Source organism: Nyctereutes procyonoides, unplaced genomic scaffold (genome assembly GCF_905146905.1).
Source record: "Nyctereutes procyonoides isolate TBG_1078 unplaced genomic scaffold, NYPRO_anot_genome, whole genome shotgun sequence".
Classification (NCBI taxonomy): domain Eukaryota; kingdom Metazoa; phylum Chordata; class Mammalia; order Carnivora; family Canidae; genus Nyctereutes; species Nyctereutes procyonoides.
In genome coordinates this window covers 23,932,887-23,953,242 of record NW_026575147.1, presented here as the reverse complement: position 1 = coordinate 23,953,242, position 20,356 = coordinate 23,932,887, and the positions used below count along the sequence as shown (strand labels likewise).

At 57.8% G+C, this 20,356-nt stretch overlaps 1 protein-coding gene across 4 annotated transcripts; it reads right to left on the bottom strand.

Moving 5' to 3' along the window:
* Nucleotides 1-745: 745 nt before the first annotated feature.
* Nucleotides 746-12,404, bottom strand: INKA2 (inka box actin regulator 2). Of its 4 annotated transcripts, none has more exons than XM_055312699.1 (3): nt 12,277-12,388; nt 4,138-4,308; nt 746-1,962 (listed from the first exon to the last, which is right to left on the bottom strand). In XM_055312699.1, exons 1-3 carry the CDS (start codon nt 12,310-12,312, stop codon nt 1,156-1,158), a joined length of 1,014 nt encoding a protein of 337 aa, XP_055168674.1. In that variant the 5' UTR covers nt 12,313-12,388; the 3' UTR covers nt 746-1,155. The 4 variants fall into 4 exon arrangements, with proteins under 4 accessions (XP_055168674.1, XP_055168675.1, XP_055168676.1 ...); XM_055312700.1 differs by having other exon boundaries at nt 4,138-4,228; nt 12,277-12,374; XM_055312701.1 differs by lacking the exon at nt 4,138-4,308 and having other exon boundaries at nt 12,277-12,404.
* Nucleotides 12,405-20,356: the final 7,952 nt, after the last annotated feature.

Sequence of the window (20,356 nt, the reverse complement as noted above, 5' to 3'; positions counted from 1 at the left end):
CTCCATGCCCCATGGGGAGTTGGGCACCTAAAAATGCGTGCGTGCCTCTGAGGGGCACCCCTTCCCTCTGGGGGACCCCCGCCTGCTGTGTCTTGGGGGCAGGAGCCAGGGAAGGGGCATGGGGGTGGGGATGCTGCTGCCCTTGGTCTGGGCCTGCCCCCTGCCGCCCTGCCCTCCTGCTTCCGGCCCACAGGTGGCACATCCAGGCGGCCTCGGCCTCGTTGGCTGCAAGACAGGGAAACATCTGCCTTACTTGCTTCCTCAAGAGGTGGCAATGGCTAGGAAAGGGCTTTCCAGCATTTAAAGTGTTATACAGGGCAGCCCGGGTGGCTCAGTGGTTTAGTGCCGCCTTCAGCCCAGGCCGTGATCCTGGGGACCTGGGATGGAGTCCCCTTATTGGCTCCCTGCAGGGAGCCTGCTTCTCCCTCTGCCTGTGTCTCTGCCTCTCTGTGTGTGTCTCTCATGAATAAATAAATAAAATCTTTAAAGACAAACAATAACAAAAAAAAGTGCTGTACACGTATCTTTCCTGTGCCTTTGAAAGATCCAGGGCCATCTCTAGGTCCCCGCAGGTCCACTCTGCCCATTTTTCAGGCCCGGGTGTGGCCGGAATCTTGAAGGCAACAGGGAGAGGTGGGATGGGGAAGGCTCCTCTCTCCTGCTCCCAATCCCGGGAGGGCTGGCGTTGCACACCTGTGCCTGGAGCGGTGCTTTGTCAAGGAGCCCGCGGTGATGAGGTTGGGGATGACAGAGAGACAGACGAGGTCTTTATTGGGAGCCTCTGGGGGGGGACCAGAGACCCCAGCACTCTAATCTTACAAAATGTTCAACTGAGGTCTTTGGGGGCAGTGAAGGATCAAGATTGCCCACTGCTCTGTTCCTGCCCCTCTTGTCACCTGCAGCCCCAAGGTGAGTACCCCCCCTGCCACGTCTCTCCATGCCCAGGAGCCCTCACCTCCTCAACAGCCAGCCCCCCACCACAGCCTGACTCAACCATACACAACCCTCAGCTCCAGACACTCTCGCTGTTTCGCCCTCCTTCCTGGGGGAAAGGAACTCAGGAGTTTGGCTTTCGAAAGCCATAGTGTCCACAGCCCATGCTTCCCAGCACACGGGGCCCGCTCTGGGGCTCAGTCAACTTTCTGTCTCCAGGACTCAGACCCAAACAGCCGTGTTGATATCAAAGCCAGAGGGCGAGGGCTCCAGGGCCTTGGGGCAGCTGGCGGCAGGGCCTTCCCCGCGTCCGGGCTCTGCGGTGCCTGGGAAGGGGAACCGTCCAGGGCCCTTGGGATGGCTCCGCTTCTTGGCCTTGTGTGAGCGGGCGGCCCTGGGCTCGGAGGCCGTGGGGGTTGCCCAGCCCGGCTTCTCCTTCAGCAGCCTGTCCCGGTCCGGCCGCACGCTGCGCAGGAACTTCCTAAAGATGTTCGCTGTGAGAGAGAACCTGCGGCCCAGCTCCCGGGGCTGGCTCCTCTCCCCTTGGGGCTCCCCCACCTCCCCCTTCTCCGCCCCCTTCTCCAGCTCCGGCAGGTCCAGCCAGTTGCCCACCAGGTCCGCAAAGACGTTGTCCCCCAGCACCAGCGGCTGTCGGTTCCGGCCCCGGGACATCAACGTGGAGGTCCAGTCTTCAGGTTCCAGTGGCTCTGGCCCCGGCTGCGTGCGGCCCTGGTGCCCTGCAGGCTGTGCCCCGGGGAGGGGCTGCACACCGCACCCGCACACGCTGCCAGGGGCCGGAAGCTCGGTGCTCAGAGGAAGACACCTGGAGGCGCAGTGGGCTGTGGCGGCCCAGCGAGCGGGCTCCGGCTGTGTTCCAGGGCTCCCTGGGCCACCTGGGGCTGTGCTCCCTGCAGAGATGTCCAGCCGTTCCAGCGCCGCCTGCACCTGGAGGAGCTTCAGTTCCTGCAGTGCACCCATCATGCAGTTCATCTGATCTTGCAAGTCATCACCCACTTCCTTCATGGACACCTGCAGGGGGAGGGAAAGCGCAGGGCAGGCCGGTGAGCCTGGCGGGGCCGGATGATGGGGAGCCACGGGGTTGGGGGGAGCTCAGGCCTGTGAGCCTGGGGGGTGGGGCGGAGGATGGGGAGCCACGGGGTGGGAGCGCCACCCTCACCACCAGGACCTAGAGCCCTCACTGCCCAAGCCCACGCCCGTGGGGTCACTCCAGCCTGCCCTGACCCCTCCATGGGGCCCAGCACAAAGCGAATCAGAGCTGGGAAAGGAGGTGCCTTAACGCTGACAGGTGCACCCCAGAAACACAAGTGGGCACCTTTGGCCTTTCCCGCGCCCATGCTCTTCTCTGGAGCCTCCCCAACGCCGACTACCCCCAACGCTAACCAGGGCAAAGCCGCGACAGTTGGGAGCATTCACCCCATGACAGGAAGGGAGCGGAGGGCCCTCTGGGCACCACCTCTTATGATCTTCCTATAAATCCCACAAGGCTGCTCTTACTGTCCTTATTTTAATGAGGTAAGGGGGGGGAGGAGTGGGGGGTGAGGTCACCTGCCTGAGGTCACAGCTCACCCCCTGGGACACAAGCAGCCCCACTTGGAATGCTACCAAGCGCTGGTTACTTCACACGGCTGGCCCTGGCATGGGCTTTGGGGCCCCTTTGTCTCCCCCAGGGCAGCAGAGGAGGGAGAGGGACAGGAGGGCAGGACAGGGAGCTCAGATTCCCAAAGACAAAGAGTAGGCCTGGGCCTCCTTCCCTGTGCACACCTGGCTAGTCAGGAGGGAGACAAGGCACCCAGAGCCCCATGAGCAGCAGCTCTCCCTGCAGCAGCCCTCCTCGCCCCTTCCCTGCCTCCCAAACACCTGCTCTCCTCCAGGGACTCCAGTGCTCCTTCTGCCCACCTCCCGTGCTCAGGCCAGGAGTGGAGACGAGGGAAGTCAGCCTCCCTGCCTCCCATAGGCATCTGAGGCCTGGGGCCCAGGTGGCAGCTGGAAGAGGCCAAGAGGGTGAGGGCCGTGCATGGGGGCCACGCGTGGCAGCCGTGCAGGGACTGCTGCTCTGATGACATTCTCGTCCCAGTGGCCCGGGTCCTGCCGGCTTTTGCCCAGGATCTGTTCTGCTCCCAACAGCACACCCGGCGGGAGGGGACCAGCTATCTCTGAAGCTCCCCCAGGGATCCACTGGGATCATCTCACCCCCAGCCTTTTCCTAACGCATGGAACCAAGCCCACGGGTGCAGAGGTAGGGGGTCAGGATAGCAGGCACACGGATGCTCAGGACTGCCCTGGCAGATGACCCCCTTAGGCTGTGGGGTCGGGGCCCCCCCTGCCAATGCAGCCAGCACAGGGTGGGGGATGGGGGATGGGACTGAGTCAGCCACACCGACTGCCCAGGGACTAATGTCCCTGAAGGCAAGGACAGCTTTGCTGGGTGGTGGCTACAGGCCACGGTGATCCTGGGACAGGCCAGATGGCCCAGGCAAGTGGCGGCTGCAGCAGCAAGGGACACAGCCTGGGAGGTGGCTATGCCTGTGGACAGCCCCCTGCTCTGACCCCTCTGGGTTCCAGCCTGCTGACCCCTTCTCCTTTTGGATGCTGCTGGCCCGCAACTGGGAAGACCCAGGGCAGAGTTGTGGAGAAGAAGACCCAAAGCCTCAAACCACAGTCCTTGAGCTCTCTGCCTGCCATCTGCTTCTCTGATCCCCTTCCCTGTCACCTCAACCCGGACCTCAGAGCTACTTTCGGCTTTTCCACTCAAGGCCCCTACTCGGGTCCCCAGATGCCTCACATCTGCTTTGCCATCTCCCGGAAGGAAAGCCCTTGGGCCACCAGGCCAGGCTTCCCAGGCCACGCCTGTGATCCCGCCACCTGGAGGCCCACGTCTGTTCCCATGCATGCCCCATGCTGCGTTGGAACCTTCTCGGCGACAGTGACAGCTCACCACCCCCACCACCCCTCGGTGCTGGCTTATACCGCCCAGCCTCCTGCACATGTAAGTGCTCAGCGGTTCATGAAACGTTCAGGGAGCCTCCACCACTGAGGGCAGCACCCAAGACCCACAAATTGTTACTGTCTCCCCAGGTCCTAGGTAGCACCCTGCCCCTGCCACACCCCCACAAAGCATGTATTGAGTACCACTGAATACCCAAGTCAGCTCTCCAGATGTGCTGCCCGCAGACAATGACGCACCCCACAGGGAGAAAGAGGCAGGGAGATGGCTAGTGGCTTCATTTCACCAACAGGCAAGGAGTCTGAGGCTTGCAGGCTTCCTTCCAGAAGGCTGAACACAGTCCAGGTCAGATCAGAGGCAGTGGGAGGAATGAAATGCCCCCATTCAATCTCTTCCAGTATGGAAAAATCCTGAGGAAATAACGCTGACATTTTGTACCCTTTTCCAGGGAGAATGACTGTGTGGGTATGTATGAATTTGGAGCCGCCCGTGAAACAGAAGCCCCATTTAGGTTAACAGGAGATGGAATTATACCCGGGTGGAAAGTGAGACTCTGTGTTGGTTAAGGTCTTGGGTTCTAGAGATAGAACGCACGGAGTTCAAATCCCCACTCTGCTCCACAGAAGCTGTGGGACCTGCCCTGGCGGTTTAAACTGCTGCTCACTTTCTCCGTTCTTCAAAATGGGAATAAGAGTTTCTGCTTCCTAAAGCTCTGGCCAGCTGAGGTGACATAATGAGTGTGTACGCATGGCCCGGAGGGGAGTTCTTAGGGTTATCATAAGACTTCTAGGAACTTCCAGAACAGTTCTTCCTCGGGAGACCTTAACACACAGCAACGATAGGATCCTGTTCATCGGCTGGGTCCCATCAAGGAGGAACTTGTCTCTGCCCTGCTCCTTCTGTCCCAGCCACCCCTTCCCCCACAGAGTAAGAGCCCAAGAGGGAAAGGGAAACCCCACACCCTCTAGCCCATTCTCAGGCCGGCCTGGCTGTCCAGCCACCGTGCAGACACTGAGTGCAGAAGGCAGCTGTGGGAGGGAAGGCCAGAGGAGAAGGAAGTGTAGGGGAGGCAGTCGGGGAGGCAGGAGCATCAGCTGGGTCTCCACTGAGCAAGCTGCCTTTCCTGGCCCCAAGGGGAATGATGTCACCCAGGGAGAAAGAGCCAGAGGGCAAGCTTCTGTCTTGCTCTGGAGTGTGGGACCTTCTCAGATCCCAGGATTTCTCTTGCCTTCAGAACCTAAGAGGGAGCCGGGGAGGGGGGTGGGGAGGAGGGAAGCAGAGGGGAGAGGCCTAATCAGAGAAGATCCCAAAGCAGAAATTGCCACCGCTAAATCCCAAACTCCGGGCTGTAGGGGGCTGAACTCTTCCCCAGCCTTCCAATGCCAGAGCTTCAGGCCCATCTTCAGGACAGGGCCCAATCACACCCAACTTGCTCTCAGGAGCCACTTGGAAAAGTCCTAAGAGGGTCTAACTGGTTCCGATTAGTCTGAGTGGGAGTGGATCTAACAGCCATCCCCCTCCCCACACCCCATGCAGCCCTGGTCCCACTGATGTGCACACATGCCAGGGCTGACCGGTTCCACTCAACAGCACATCTGGGAGTGATTCCGTGCTGACAAAGCCCAGGAGGCTCTCACCACTGTCCTTGCCAGCACCCCCTGCACCCACCCACCATCTCCTCCATCCGGGCACATCCTAGGCCTCGAAAAGTTTCATTCTAAAGCTGTTCTTCATGTCGTGCTTCAGGCTTTCCCACTGCAGTTCACACTTTCTCCGTGTAGGAGAGCTGGAAGGCCACTGGGCATGCACCCTCCGAGCATCTGTAAGGAGCCCACGGAGTCCCAGCCGCCTAACCTGGAGCCCTCTGGCTATACAGTGACAAGCTCTGCCCTCTTGTTTTGTCAGATACCCCACTGTATGGATCAAGAAACAGGATCTACAGGGCCCCTGGGTGGCTCAGCGGCTGAGCATCTGCCTTGGCTCAGGGTGTGATCCTGGGTTCTGGGATTGAGTCCCATATTGGGCTCCCCGCAGGGAGCCTGCTTCTCCCTCTGCCTCTCTCTCTCTGTGTGTGTGTGTGTCTCTCATGAATAAATAAATATAATCTTTAAAAAAAAGAAAGAAAGAAAGAAAGAAAGAAAGAAAGAAAGAAAGAAAGAAAAAGAAAGAAAGAAAGAAAGAAAGAAAGAAAGAAGAAAGAAAGAAAGAAAGAAAGAAAAAACAGGCTCTGAGAAGTGGGTTTTCTTCCTCAGCACCCTTCCCTAGACTTCCTTTGCCATTTTCACCCTGTCTATGTATGACCTACATATTCCTACTTAATGTTTCATGTAAAGCTAACTGCTGGTATAAATAAATGTATTGGGGTAGGAACTTATATGAAATGCATATACTTGCCATAAACAGAACGTAACTATCTAAAACTCCAAGTTTGTCATCTGATGATCACTTGACATCACCTGGGCGCCTCCAGGGGAAAGACAGATCTATTGCCCTGCCACAAGGCGTATTGGTGGGAAGACTGGGACCCCAAGCCAGGCCCACAGAAAGACCAATGGGCATTCCAGGTCATCAGGATGTGGCTTCTCAGCCTCACCAGGCTGTTGTGAGAGGAGACCAGGATAGTCAATGCTACAGCAAAGTGGCAAAGCGCAGTTATCCTGGAGTGGGAGGGAAGAGGAGCGTGGAGCCTTGGAGGGTCATCAACACCCAATTCGGTTGCTTTCCACCGACAGCGCCTCTCCCCTGAATCACATGGGAGGAGGAAGGACATGTCTGTTTGGAGTCAAAGGAGAAGACGCCGCCAGACAGCAGATCCCCCACCCCACACCTGCAGCCCTGTGCCCTCCAGAGGTGGTGGGGTCAGCTGCCCACGTAGAGCGCCGTCACCTGGGCACTCACCTGGCCTGTGGGCAATGGCAGGGGCAGAGGGTGGGAGTGGGACGCCAGCATCCCCAGCAACCTTCCTGAGCCTCTCCTAGGTCCCCGATGGGTACCCCAGCTGTGCCGTCCAACCATCCATCTCACGCCCTCGGCTCCGCCAGAACCCTTTGACACAGGCTCCGGCCTCGCCCGTGGCCCTGGCAGCATGCCCTGCCTCGCTCCCCCCGCCGCCCCGGGACTCACAAGACCCCCACACAGTTCCTTCAGCCCCTCTGGACGCTGCTAGGAGGTTCAGGGCCGGAAATGGGAAAAGCCCTGCTTCTGCCAATTGGCCTGTTCTCCTGTCCAGTGAATGGGGACCTTCAGGGTGCCCTGCTCTTGGCTGCAACGTGTGACAGGAAGGTAAAGCAGCAACTGTGCCAAGAGCTGGAGGAGGGTGGAGGGTAAAGAAAGAAGGAAGTGTGCAACGGATGAGCCCGCTCCTGACTGGAAGATCTATGGGGGGGCATATGCTGGGGCAAGAGGCAGCCACTGGAGGGGGCCAGTCCTGTCCCACAGGGAGCTGGCCTCCCCCAACCAGCAGCCGGAGTCAGCTCCTGTCCTCTGCGGGCCACCTGATGCAGACCTGCAGGGTCACCTTCCTCCTCTACTCTCTGGTCCAGGCTGTCACAGTCCCCTGTGTGAGCTCTGTCATAACCACATAGCTCATGCTGCAGCCTCATCCTCCCCCGCCCTGCTCCCCCCACAACTCCCCCTTTACCTCTGAGATACCAGGGCACACCTCTCAGCAGGTTCCTCACAATGCTACAGAGAAGAGCAGGCTCTTGCACAGCACTCAAGGTCCCCATGGGCTGCTCTCAGCACCTCTCCCAGCCCCGATGCTCACCAAAATCTCCGCACAGGCCCATGTCCTCAGCCGAACTGCGGCCGTCTTCCAGCATCCCCGCTGCACGGCCCTCGAGGGCCCCACTACTTCCATCTCTGCCCATTGCTCCTGTTGCTTCATTATCTGCCTGGAATGCTATTTTCCTCCCATTCACTTCTCCGCTTATCCCTCAAGGTCAAGCTCAAACGCTACCTCTCCACAGAGTTTTCCCTGATCCCCTGGCTGGACATCATCTCTCCCTTCTCACAGCACTGTGCTTGGCCTTTCATGTAGCCCACACCCCCTACTTCTGTGTGGGGCTCAGGCTTACACTGGTAAGTTCTGCAGTCACTGGCTAGGTTTGAAGCCTGGCTCTGCCTCACCGGCTACGACCTTGGCCAAGTCACTTGACCCCCCATGTCTCCTTTATAGAATGGGAATACTGGAAGTACAGCTTATTCCAGTTGCTCTGGCAAGTAAATGACATGACCCATTATATGCTTGTCGACATCAACAGGTGGTATTTTTATTACCTCCCCCACTGGACAGCGAGTTCCCTAAAGGCAGGATTCCTGCCTTTTTTTATATTTGTGACCAAGTGCTCACGTCCGGTCAGGTGCTTTAAACATCAGATGAACTCCATTCATGTGTCCTGGAATGAGTGACTCGTGCACACCAGTGCGATGGACCTGTCAGGAGTGTGCTGTGTGCCTAAGACACAATGGGCCCTCTGTTGTGCACTGAGAATGGACAGCTGCCATTTCATCTTCACACTGGCGTAAAATGGGTGCTTTTAAAACCCCATTTTAGGGCAGCCCTGGTGGCTCAGTGGTTTAGCGCCTGCCTTCAGCCCAGGGCGGGATCCTGGAGACCCAGGATCGAGTCCCACGTCAGGCTCTCTGCATGGAGCCTGCCTCTCCCTCTGCCTGTATCTCTGCCTCTCTCTCTCTCTATCTCTCTGTCTCTCATGAATAAATAAAATCTTTTAAAAAAATTAAAAAAAGGGGATCCCTGGGTGGCGCAGCGGTTTGGCGCCTGCCTTTGGCCCAGGGCGCGATCCTGGAGACCCGGGATCGAATCCCACATCGGGCTCCCGGTGCATGGAGCCTGCTTCTCCCTCTGCCTATGTCTCTGCCTCTCTCTCTCTCTGTGAGTATCATAAATAAATAAAAATTAAAAAAAAATTTAAAAAAATAAAACCCCATTTTAGGGGGGCCTTTGGCTCAGGTCACAATGCCAGGGCCCTGGGATGGAGCCCCACATCCCCTGCAAGGGTCCCCTGCTTGGCAGGGAGCCTGCTGCCCCTCTCCCTCTCCTGCTGCTCTGCCTACTTGTGTTTGCTCTTATGTGCTTTCTCTCTCTGCCAAATAAATGAATAAAATTTTTGTAGAAATTAAAAATCCCATTTTACCGATGAGAAAAGCCCCCCTCACACAGGGGGCTTAAGTGATCTGCCTAGGTGACACAGAGCCAGGGGCTGAGTTCAAGCTGGCCTGCCCCCAAGTCCCAGGCCCACACTCCTCCCTCACTGGCCCCACCCCATTCCTCCCCTTAGCTCTAAACACCAAAGGAGGCCACATTAGGAGATCCTTGGCAAAAGCTGTTTTCTGCCACAGGAAATCTGCTCTTTGGTCTCCAGAGCTGAGGGCTGCTCCTCTTGTATCTCTTCTATTACCTTCTTTTGTCCTTATCTTGCTTCTAGGTCCTTGTCCTCCTCCGCAGGTCAGAACCTCCTGAACTTGTGGCCATTCCTGGCTAGATAAACGCCTTCTAGGAATGCCAAATTGTCCTACAAGGACCATCTCTGACCCCCAGAGAAGTCCCTCTGCTGCCTCATCATGCGTCAGTCAGCTAGGACAGGCCTTACAGAAGCTGGCCTCCATCAACCTCCTCCTCCTCAACGAAGCCCTCCCGGCCTGGATAGACTTCATGAGCCCCTATCACTCGGCCTTTACACGCTCTATGTGCTCTACACTGACACTGACTCGTGAGGAACACCCTATGAGCATCTTACATCTGCGGCTTCTGTGTTCCTGTGTCTACCCCATTTGTTGGAAGCCCTCAAGGGAGCAGTGTGTAAGAACAGCTGGTCCCAAGGCCTTGTGTTCATGCAGGGCCTCTCTCTGGCGGCTGGAGGGGAGAGAGAGATGCTCCCTACTGAGCTGTTAAGCCCTGACCCCCTCCTAATGAGGAAGTGTGTCGGCCCTTACTATTCTCCTGCCATGTGTCATCCCTAAAATGGATCCCTGTCCCCTTCCAGGCAGGGGGAAGGTTCTCTAGACACCAGCCTAACTGAGCCCGGATCCCCAAACCCTTAGCCACCCCACAGTGCTCACTTGTTACAGTGCGCATTGTTGGCTCCGAGAAATTGAGGAATTCTGCTACTTTGGTTTTCAGGAACCCACACTCCTTGACTAGATTTTCTGGGCCAAGGATGGGGCCAGGATGCAGGAGAGAGACACAGAATACCCTTCACAAAAATAATTTCACAACCTGTTAATGTTTCCTTTTCCAGCAGATTAACCCGGTTATCTGTAGAACGCAGGCATCTGGAAGGGATTTAGTGGCATAAATGAACGTGGACCCTGACTGGTATCGCGAATGCCACTTCTGAGCACATACCAACTTGAGGCAAAGCCGTCAACGCAGTCCTCCTCTACCTGGGATAACACACGGGCCCCACTGCCTGCCCCCACCCTCACAAGCTCATGACACACAGTATGCCTTTCCCACCCCATTGCAGGCCTGAGTTCTGAATAAAATCTTCCCAACCGCCTCCCACCCACCAAAAAAAAAAAAAAATCTTCCCACTCTAGTCACAAACAAGCTGCACCGAAGTCAATCCCCACAGCCTTCAGAGAAGCCAAAGGGCTGAGCCTGGGCTAACTAACTCAAAGTTCTACTTTCCTCTTCATTCCACCAAGGAAAACTGAGGCACTGAGATTCGGTTCCGTTACCTAAGCACTAGGCTGAGGTGCTGGAGAGCAAAGGGGACTCTAATTCCCGTCACTTGCTCTGTCTTATTTCTGGGCAGCCTGGCACTGGGGAGGAGGCGGAGCACCCGGGAGTGGGGGAGGCGAGGGTGCCGAGATCTCCCATCTGAGTGTCATTCTGGGCCTCAGGCCAGGCATTTGGCTTCCTCTCCAAAAGAGTCAAAGGCTGAAACTGCTCAGACAAAGGGCCAAATGAAAGCTAATGGGGAACTCGGTGACTTCAGCCTCTCCCCTTCCTTCTCCTGGGGACGGGGGCTCAAGTCCTTGGCAGGAGAGGGTGCAAATCAAGACCTGGAGCTCAGTTCCGTGCAGATTCCTATTTGCCTTTTTTATTCTCCTGGCATCCACAGACTGTCTTCCTCCCCTCAACCCCTCCCACCTAGGGTGCTATAAAAAATGCAAATCAGTAGGATTTTAAAATTCAAGCCTATGCCAGGAACACCCACAAACCCTCTATTAAGGCAGATCCTGAGGTGGGTGGTGTGGTCCCAGATTCCAAGCATAAAAAGAGGACTCTATTAGATTCTTTCTTCAGCATGGGCCTTGGACTTGAGACATTATCTGTGATGACCTTGACTTTTCTTTCTGGTAGTGGACAAATGAATGGGAAGAGTCAGAGTTGGGGCGGGGGGTGCTGGGCTGACCACCCCCAAACCAACCTGGGAACTGCGGGGAAAACTAGCAGGGGACGGACCTGGTGGAGACTCCTCCATCCCTCACTGAAGCTGCACTTCTCTGAGTAGCTTTCCCATCTGAGTGTCACCACAAAAAGGGGTTGAGGAGGAAGTCCCAGAGAAGGGACCTTTGCCCTGAGAAGGCAGAGTCTGCAGTGGAACAGACAGGACCAGTGCCTGCGGGCCTTGACCAGGAAGCGTCAGGGGGAGAACACCCGCTGGGCAAGCGGCCCCTGATGCGGCTGCCACGCTCTGTGGTGGTGAGAGGAGGAGGACAGAGCCTGCAGGAGGGGGAGGCTGTCACGGCCTCTGTGGAGCCGGGTCTGCTGTTGGGAGCCTGGGGGCGCCGGGCTCTGCAAAGTGGGAAGAAAGACGAGTGGAGAGAGAAGCTCAAGGAACGGAGAGAGGCAGGGCGGTCACCGGAGGGAGCCGCCTGAGAGAGGTGGGGCGGGCCGAGGTCCTGGGGCGCGCCTACCGGTGAGTTCCGAGGGCGCAGGGACCGGGCGGCAGGTGTGTGCGCGGGGCTGCAGGGTCCCTGAGGTCGGGGAGAAGCCGCCTGACACAGAGCTTCGGGGGCGCCCCTCCCCTCACTTGGGCGACGCCCGGGCCCCCGACTGGGCTCCCCGCGCCGGCCTCCGCGAGCTCCCGCGCCCCCCCCCCGGCCGCCCACCCGCCGCCTGCCTCGCGCTCCGCCCCGCGGCCCCCGCCCCTGCAGCCGCCGGCCCCTCCCTGCTGGCGGGCGAGCCCGGCCCCGCGCCCGGAGCCGCCTCGGCAGCGTCCCCCCGCCCTCTCTGGGCGCCGTCCGCTCCGGGTTCGGGTGGCCCGGTCGCCGTCGCCCGCCCCCGCCGTCCCCGCGGCCTCCCTCCGCCGCGCCCTCCCCGGCTCCAGGGCCCCGGCCGGGCCGGGCCAGGTGCCGTCGGGGCGGAGCCGTCCTCCGGCCCCGGCGCCCGCCCGCCGCGCTCTCACCAGCTCCTGCTTGAGGCGGCGCAGGCAGCGGTCCATGTCCGCGCTCCCGCCCCCGGGCGCCGCCGGCCGCGCTCGGCTCCCCAGGGCGGCCCCGCGCGCCCACCGCGCCCCGGCTCCCCAGCGCGGCCTCGGAGCGGCTGCCCCAGCGCTCGCTGCGCGGTCCGGGCGGGGGCGGAGGGAAAGCGGGGCAGCCTATGAGCGTTCAGGGGGGACGCCGGCAGCCAATGAGACGGACGCGCGGGGGGCGCAGGCGGGGCCGCGGCGCGGGGACCCCGCGGCGGGGGCTGCGCCCGGCGGCTGGGGCCGCGGTTCCCGGGGCGGAGGTAGCGGGACGCGGGGCTGCCCCGACGCCCCCCGCAGAGCACGTGGTCCCTGTGCGGTCGCGGTCGCGGTCGCGGAGGGGGCGCCCCGTCTCCCGGGCCGGCACGGGGTAGCGGGCTCCGTAAGAGGCCGAGAGCCTCCGTCTCAACCCTGTTTCCAAACTCCGATCGGAAAAGGAACATCCTGCACCCAAGCAGCCAGTCAGCTGCTGCTCTGAAGTGTGGAAGCGCAGGGCCCCCCGCCGCCCGGTCCCCGCTCACCTACTGACCCAGAACCGCAGTAGGGGCCCCGCTGACGCCGCGCGGCGAGGTGCGCCTGGCGACCCTGAACTCGGACGGGCAAGGCCTCTGCCCTCCAGAACATGCGTGGGGCGAGGGCAGGGGAGGGGAGGGATGGGGCACGGGAATAAACAAACCGTAATCTCAGGTAGTGGTTCTTTGTGCAGGAGACAGGGTAATGGGGCGGGAGCTGCTTCAGGAGGGCGGGCGGAAAGGGAGGACTCGGCCCTTCTCCTCCCGATACTTCCCTTTCCAGGGTCACTGAGCCTGACTCTTGCTCGGGGACAGCGGGGACTCAGAGCTGCTCCGATTCCGTTCCGCGGACTCCGCCTGAACCCCGGGCGGGAGCTGCGGGCGGGTGGGCTGGGGAGGGGCCCCCGGCAGGGCCCGAGGGCGGGGCCCCTCCCGGCGTCCAGACGCCGCGCCTCCCGCCCCGGCCCGCAGGGGGCGCTGTGGCAGAACCCCGAGTAATTAGAGGAATTAGCGACGTGTGGTCTCAAGATAATAAACGGAAGAAGGTTTGCCCCAGGTGGGATTTGTGGTCTCCGTGACCGAACCGTGCAGACGCGGGAAGAAGGCGCAGGAAATGCAGGCGCTGCGGTCGTATCGCTCCTCGTTAGCAAAGAGCGCCCCCCCCCCCCCCCCCGGCTTACTGCTGAAAGGCAGGAGAGGGGCAGGAAGGATACACAGGAGCATCTTCAGAGGGGAGCCCGCAGAGCCCATTTGGATGCCTCCCCATCACCCTGGGTCCATGGGCACGGGGGACCTTCCTTGCCCGTGTCTTTGGGCCTCTTCCTGAGTCCTCCCCCTCGGACGAAGCAGCAACAGCGGTACCCGAAGGATCGAGAAAAGAAAGAAGAGGCGTAGGTGGGTCAGAATTGGTTCAGTCTGAGGTCTGTGTCTCCGTGGCCTCTTGCCAAGCCCGGGGACCCCGCTCCTTCCGCTGTCCCTGCTCAGGATCCGGCGGCCGCCTCGTCAGTCCGTCAGTCCGAGAACCCGAGGGCCGCAGGACGGAGCTGAGAATCTTCTCTGGCGTTTGAAGCCTGACATTTCAGGCCCTTCTGCTCTCCGGGGCCGTAGGTTACCGGGCGGTCGGGCCCGCGGGTCCCCTGGGCTCCGTGCAAGGCCCAGCCCGCCGGCTTCCTCGCACTCGGGAGCTCGAGATCCCCAGGGGGGTGGGTGCCTTTCCGTGGGACCCCAGGTGTGTCCACAGGGGAACCCACCCCCAAGGATGGAGCTGCGCTCCCCAGACTGACTGAACCATTCCTGGAGCTGAATCTCCCAGGATTCTGACTGAAAGGGGGATCTGGCCACTATCATAGCCCACGCATTCTCTTACACTGAGAGAAACACCACAAAAGAGCTCAGCACCCAGCACAGTGGCAGCAGAAGAAGGCAGCCAAGAAACATTTGTGGGTCTGTGGTTGAAGTAGTCTTTAGTGGCAGGTGTGAGCCCCAGCTTCTCCACCCCTGAGAGCTCCGGGACTGGAATCCTCTTGCATGGCCACAGTTCAAACTCCGAGAGATGCGCGCAGGCTGATCTCCTGGTAAGAACCTTAGGCTGAGTGGTGAGCACCCCTAACCTGCTGACAGCACAGCCCAACATGCACAAATGCTTTCCTTTTACTGGCCTCAGCTTCCCTTGCTTATAGGTAAACCCATGTGAGCCTGACACTTTTATACTCCCTACAAAACACTGTTTTGACAACGATCTTTGCAGTAGTCAGGACAAGCGGAATCCCATCTCAGAGATAAAGAATATATTGTTAGCACAGCCAGATTGCATTCCATCCACTTAAAAAAAAATCCTATTTTTAATTAAAGTATGGGATCCCTGGGTGGCGCGGCGGTTTAGCGCCTGCCTTTGGCCCAGGGCACGATCCTGGAGACCCGGGATCGAATCCCACATCGGGCTCCCGGTGCATGGAGACTGCTTCTCCCTCTGCCTGTGTCTCTGCCTCTCTCTCTCTCTCATGAATAAATAAAAATTTTTTAAAAATAAAGTATAATTGACATAATATGCCAGTTTCAGGTGTATGATACAGTGATACAACAATTTTACACATTACGAAACCCATCCACTTTTAAGGTCAGGAGATGGAAAGAAAAAAAAATTGATGACCATAATCTCAGTGCAGTGCTCCAAAGAGAGGTCCCAGGCAAGTCAGAGGTCTATTACTTTGTGGTTCCCACAGGATTCTGGAAGAAAATGGGTGTCAAACCCTTAAGTCCTTTCACAATGTTGGGCCATTGCAAACTCGCCCTTGAGAAGGCTGACACTGCACCAGGGTGCATGGGGCTGTGTGTTACCTTGCTTCTGAAGAGGTAGCTCTGTCTTCTGGGCAGAGCAGAAGGCAGCAGGAAAAAGGACTGCTTCCCATTTCTCTTTCTTTCTTTCTTTCTTTCTTTCTTTCTTTCTTTCTTTCTCTTTTTTGTTTTTGTTTTTGTTTTTTTTTTAAGGGCTTAAGTGGTAGAGAATAAAGCCTGTTGCCATAGTTATATAAACATGAGTAGATATTCCTAGGCTGAGGACAGGGGATGGGGGACATGATTCATTCTTGCTGAAGAAGAATCAAATAGTTCAACCTCCTCTCTACTGTCCCCCAAAAGTCAGCCTGGAGGGAGGATGAGATTATCTCTGACATTGACTGCAAACACACTTTTCTCAAAGCCATCCAGAGCTGGGGTGGAACCCTCTGGAAGGCAGCTCAGCATTTGCCCTCTGCTGGTGGGGATTCCTGTGTGGTGAGTACTTGTCCTGCGGGAGACGGTAAAGCTTCTGGAAATGGTGTCTTAAGGGTATCAAACTCATGGGGTTTGCCCAGCCCAGTCAGGGAGGGCGGCCCCCTTTGTCCCAGTGCCAAAGCCTGGAGGTCCTGGCACCAACGACTGAGCTCAAAGGGAGAGGCAGAACCAGTTGTGTCCCAACGGAGCTCGCATCCTAAACTAAACAATGGAAACACTGCTGCTCTACTGGCTCTATTTCCTGTGGCCCCCACCTGGGGGTCCCCACCCATGGCGTCCCTGCCAGCTCTGGAAGGTGTATCCCTGGGCGAAGCAGTGCCCATCTCCACTGGCAGCAGAAGAGCCGAGGAGCTCACACTGACATGAGGAGAGACACATGTGGCCACATGCAGTCTGGAAGCTTCATCAAACATAGGCCTTCCAAGAGGGAGGTCCACACCCCCACTACCCTCCTGCCTCCACCTCCCCTGCCTGCCAGCAGCCATCCCCAGCCTCCTCCCTGCTCCTCCACACCTCCAGAGCACCAACAGGAAAGGCTGACCCTAGAGATAAACATGTGCCATTGGAATGTGTTCAGATGTCACTGCCGAGCTGTGTCTCCCCAGGCAGAGGACCTTGCCTGGCAGGCAGGTCTGCAGGTGCTGAGTAGAGACTACGTGTCTGAGAGGGCACACAGCAGGATGGCGGGGACAGCACTAGAGTGAGGCCTAGCTACTCTCAGAAGGCTCTAACTCCTAGCTTTAATCCTCCATCCACCTCAGATGGGGCCCTGGGCTCCTCTGTCTCCCACAATCCTAATTCCAGGGGAGATGGCAGAGGGACCACATGGCCTATATGCTGGGAGGTCTCTGGGTTCCAAAGGAAAGATTCACTTCGGATTTATTTTATCTATTTATTTGAGAGAGAGAGAGAGGAGAGAGAGAGAGAGAGAACAAGCAGGGGGGTGGAGCAGAGGGAGAGGGAGAAGCAGAACCCTGTCTGAGCAGGGAGCCTGACATGGGGCTCCATCCCAGGACCCAGAGATCACGACCTGAGCCGAACAAAGGCAGACACTCAACCACTGAGCCACCTGGGCGTCCCAGCTTTCATGTCTTTAAACATGGAGTGCTGTTTTCCCCACTTACAGACAGAGCAGCTGAGGCTCAAGGAGATTGTTCTGTATGGTGATGGAAGGAACAAGAGCTCCCAGTTCCCTCTTTTCTACTACCCACGCTGCTGGAAGAGGAAAGATGTGCCCTGGGCTGGGCTACCAGAGATGCTACAGCCCATGAGGGCATTAGGCTCCCCATCTGCAAACCCCACCGTCCACATCGTGCCAGCCCAGGCACCACTCTCAGCCTCCATTTCTGTCCAGTCACTGGCCTGCAAGACCAGGCCATCAGTGGTGGAGATGCTAAAATGTGTTCAGAGGGCATGGAAGGAAGGTGTTGGAGGAAGAAGTAGCAGTCTGTGACTTTGGGAAAGCTCCATGTATGAATGTGCTGTCTCTCCTGAACAACTCAGAGGGAACCGCCTTGTGCAAAGTTAGAGCAGCCCAAACAACGAATCATTATCTAGACCAGGCTAAGTGTGGGCTGCTACCGAGCCGTACCTGGAATTATTTGTAGCTATGGGTCTCATGCTTATGGTGCCTAAGCAATGGTCTCATTGCTACTCGGGAAGCGAATATTTCCATTTTGCACACATTTACCGGAAAAGCAAATATTTTTCAACTGCAAAGAACACCTAAAGAATGTCAGGGCACAGCTAAGGGAAATGCTTATACAATTTGTGCAGACTGGCCCTGGTAGACACAGATTGCAGGGAAAAGGAGAGGGACCCATTCTCAGGACTCCCCTGGGGACATTCTGCCCCAGCTGACTCCCTGGAGGCCCAGTGCCGGTCCCATCCCCGTGGCCTTACCTACTGTGGCTGGCTGCTCAGAGCGCATGCTCCTCTCCCTGCCAGCTTCTGGTAGCTGTGGGCAAATCCAGAGCTTGGCAGCCTGCCAGGGAGAGACTTGTTAGCAAGATAAGAAGGAAGGCTACCTGCTTCTCCTCCTAGGCCATGGGGCAGGGAGGAAAAGAGGGCACATGTCAGGGATGCCTTACTGCACCAGACTGGCTCCTAAGAGGCTTTGGCTTCGGGTCTTCTGCAGGGGCCAGAGAGCTGTCCTGGCCCTGATCAGATGGCGGCCCTGGGCTGTGGCCGGAGACCCTGAGGGCAGCTTGGGCTGGGGTGACGGCCGCTGCTGGAAGGGCTTCTGCCTGACCAGAGAGGAAGATGCTCTCCCGTGGGTCCTGTGGGGTGTGGGTGGGCAATGGCTCCCAGCAGCTGCAGTCTACACCAAAAGAAAGCTTCGAGGCCCAAAGTGGAATGGCAATGAGGCCAGGAGACACATGTCATCACTTCACAAATGAAGATGCATTTTAAAGAGGAGGCACTGAACGAGCAAAGGGGTGTGGGTTTTTAATGCCCCCTCCTCCCGCCTTTGGACAGATTTTCTTAGCTGTGATTATTCCCCATGAATCATCACCCATAGGAAGTGACTGAAGCATTGGAGAGTGAATAATGAATCCCCTAAATGGTTTTTTGTGTCTCTACCTGGAGCATTTTGGAAATAGCTTGCATTTTCATCTTTCTGACTTGGAATCATAGAGTTTTTGGAGCTGAGGATGACCTTCTGGAGAATCAGGGGACCATGACCTCATGGGGAGACCAGAAGTTAAGACATGTGTGTCTGAACCTCCAGGCTGGCAGTAAAAATAGGGCTTGCTAACATCTATGGAGTGTGTCAGGTGCTCAGCTATTCGTCTCAAAGCCTCAGAGGCAGAGGCTTCTGTTGCCTCTATTCTGCAGTTGAGGAAGGAGCTGAGGAGCCAAAACTCCCCTAGGGTCACCGGGAGGCTCCTGCGGCAGAATCCATGCTCTCCCTCTCTGTCACTACACCGCCTTGCCCCAGGGCCTCACACAAGTAATTCAACCTCTTTGGGTCTCAGTTTTCACCTCTGTGATCTTTAAAGTTTTAAAACTCTGACCAAAGTCTGCATTTCTGGCCCAAGCATATGACTTGCAGGTCAGGAAAGCGCAGCACAGAAATCTGGATGAGTTGCCCTAGTAGACTGGAGACGTTGGCTTTGCGTGGGGCCGGTGACAGCAGCAGGCATGAGTTCAGAGGGCTGGATATTTGTCTAAGTACCTCCGACCTGCCTGTCTGCCTGCCGTTTCCTAGCTTTCTCAGGTCAGAGGCGGGAATCAGAGTCCCTCGGGAAGCAGAGACGCAGAGCAGGGTGATGCCGACCTGGCGTGGTACATACATACTCTGCCAGTGGGTGATGGCGACAAGGAACGTCCTCATCAAGCAAATGTTACCCCAGGTGCCGACTCCCACCCCGAGTCCTCCATGGCGGCAGTGGTTGCAGGGTGTCCCTGCAGTGCCTGCTGGCAATCAGTGTGCACCAGCGTCACTGGCAGCCCCATCCTGGGTCCTCCTCATGGAAACAGAGATTGGGGAGGGCTGGACATGTTGATGAACACATGGTTGGCATGTGCCCGAGGTGGAAATGAGGGCATTATGGCTGAGGCCGCACTCTGTGCACAAGGGCACTGTGCAGCCATAGATGAGTGTGAATGTGCGTGTGTGTGTGTGTGTGTGTGTGTGTGTCTGTGTGTGTGTGTGTGTGGGGGAACCCAGACACTGAAATGAGCTCTCATCCACCGGTGAGTGGAAAATTAGCTTTGGCAGGTGAGGAACGGGTGACGGGTGAGGAGCCAGCGGGTGTCAGTGTTACTTTCCGACGACGCTGCTGTGGCTGGTGTGGCTAATGGTCTCCCGGTCACAGCCCCTGCCCCCGAATTGTAAGGAGGGGGAAGTGGAAGGGGCTTGGGAGGCTTCGGGCATGTGGGAGGGTGACATGAGTGTGATGGAAGGGCCGTGTGCCTGGCAGGTGGGCTTCACCAGCCACTTGGGAGCCGGCATCACCACGGTGGCCTGTGGAGCACGCTGCGTGGCTTTCGCGTCTCCTGTGGTTGGGAGGAGAAACGGCATCCTGGGGACTGGATCCCAGGCGTTGTGCTGGAGGCGATGGGGCCGGACGCGGTAGGCAGGAGGCCTGGGTTCCTGCACTGGCCCTGCTGCCCGTCTCCGCCTGACCCTGCTTGGCCCTGTAATCTCTCCGTGCCTCAGTCTCTCTAACCGTAAAGAGGGGCAGACACTCCCTCGGTTCCTGTCCTGTTGTAAAGGTTAGATGTGCAGAGGCCCTTTGAAATGTCACCAGCACGGTTCCAAATGGGAGGCCCGAGTGCCAAGGCAATTTGTGGAGCCTCTGGGGAGGCAGCCGCCTGCCCCTGCGTCAGCCCGGCAGCCTGTGCTCCATGGGTACTTCAGCATCTCGCATCCATAAATTCATCCCCTATCTGTAGTCAGCAAACAAGGGAAAGGGCAGCCTGCCGCTGCTGCCATCTGATCTCAGCAGCCTCGGCTCTAGGCCTCCTCTGCCCCCTCCCCCCCCCCGGAGGTGATGATCCCTCTGCCCTCCCTTGGCTGCTCTCAGCCTGTCAGTTTAATTTAACAAGGTTGCAGGAGAAGTTTGATTTAATCAAACCAGTTGCTGTATCCATTCTGCTCCGAGGTCCCTCAGTGTCACCCCTGAGGCTCAGATGAGACAGTGACAATTACTTCTTCCCTGTCTACTGCTTCCCTTTCTCTCCCTGAAGGGAACAAGGAGGCAGACTGGTCTCCTGGGACCTAAGAATAG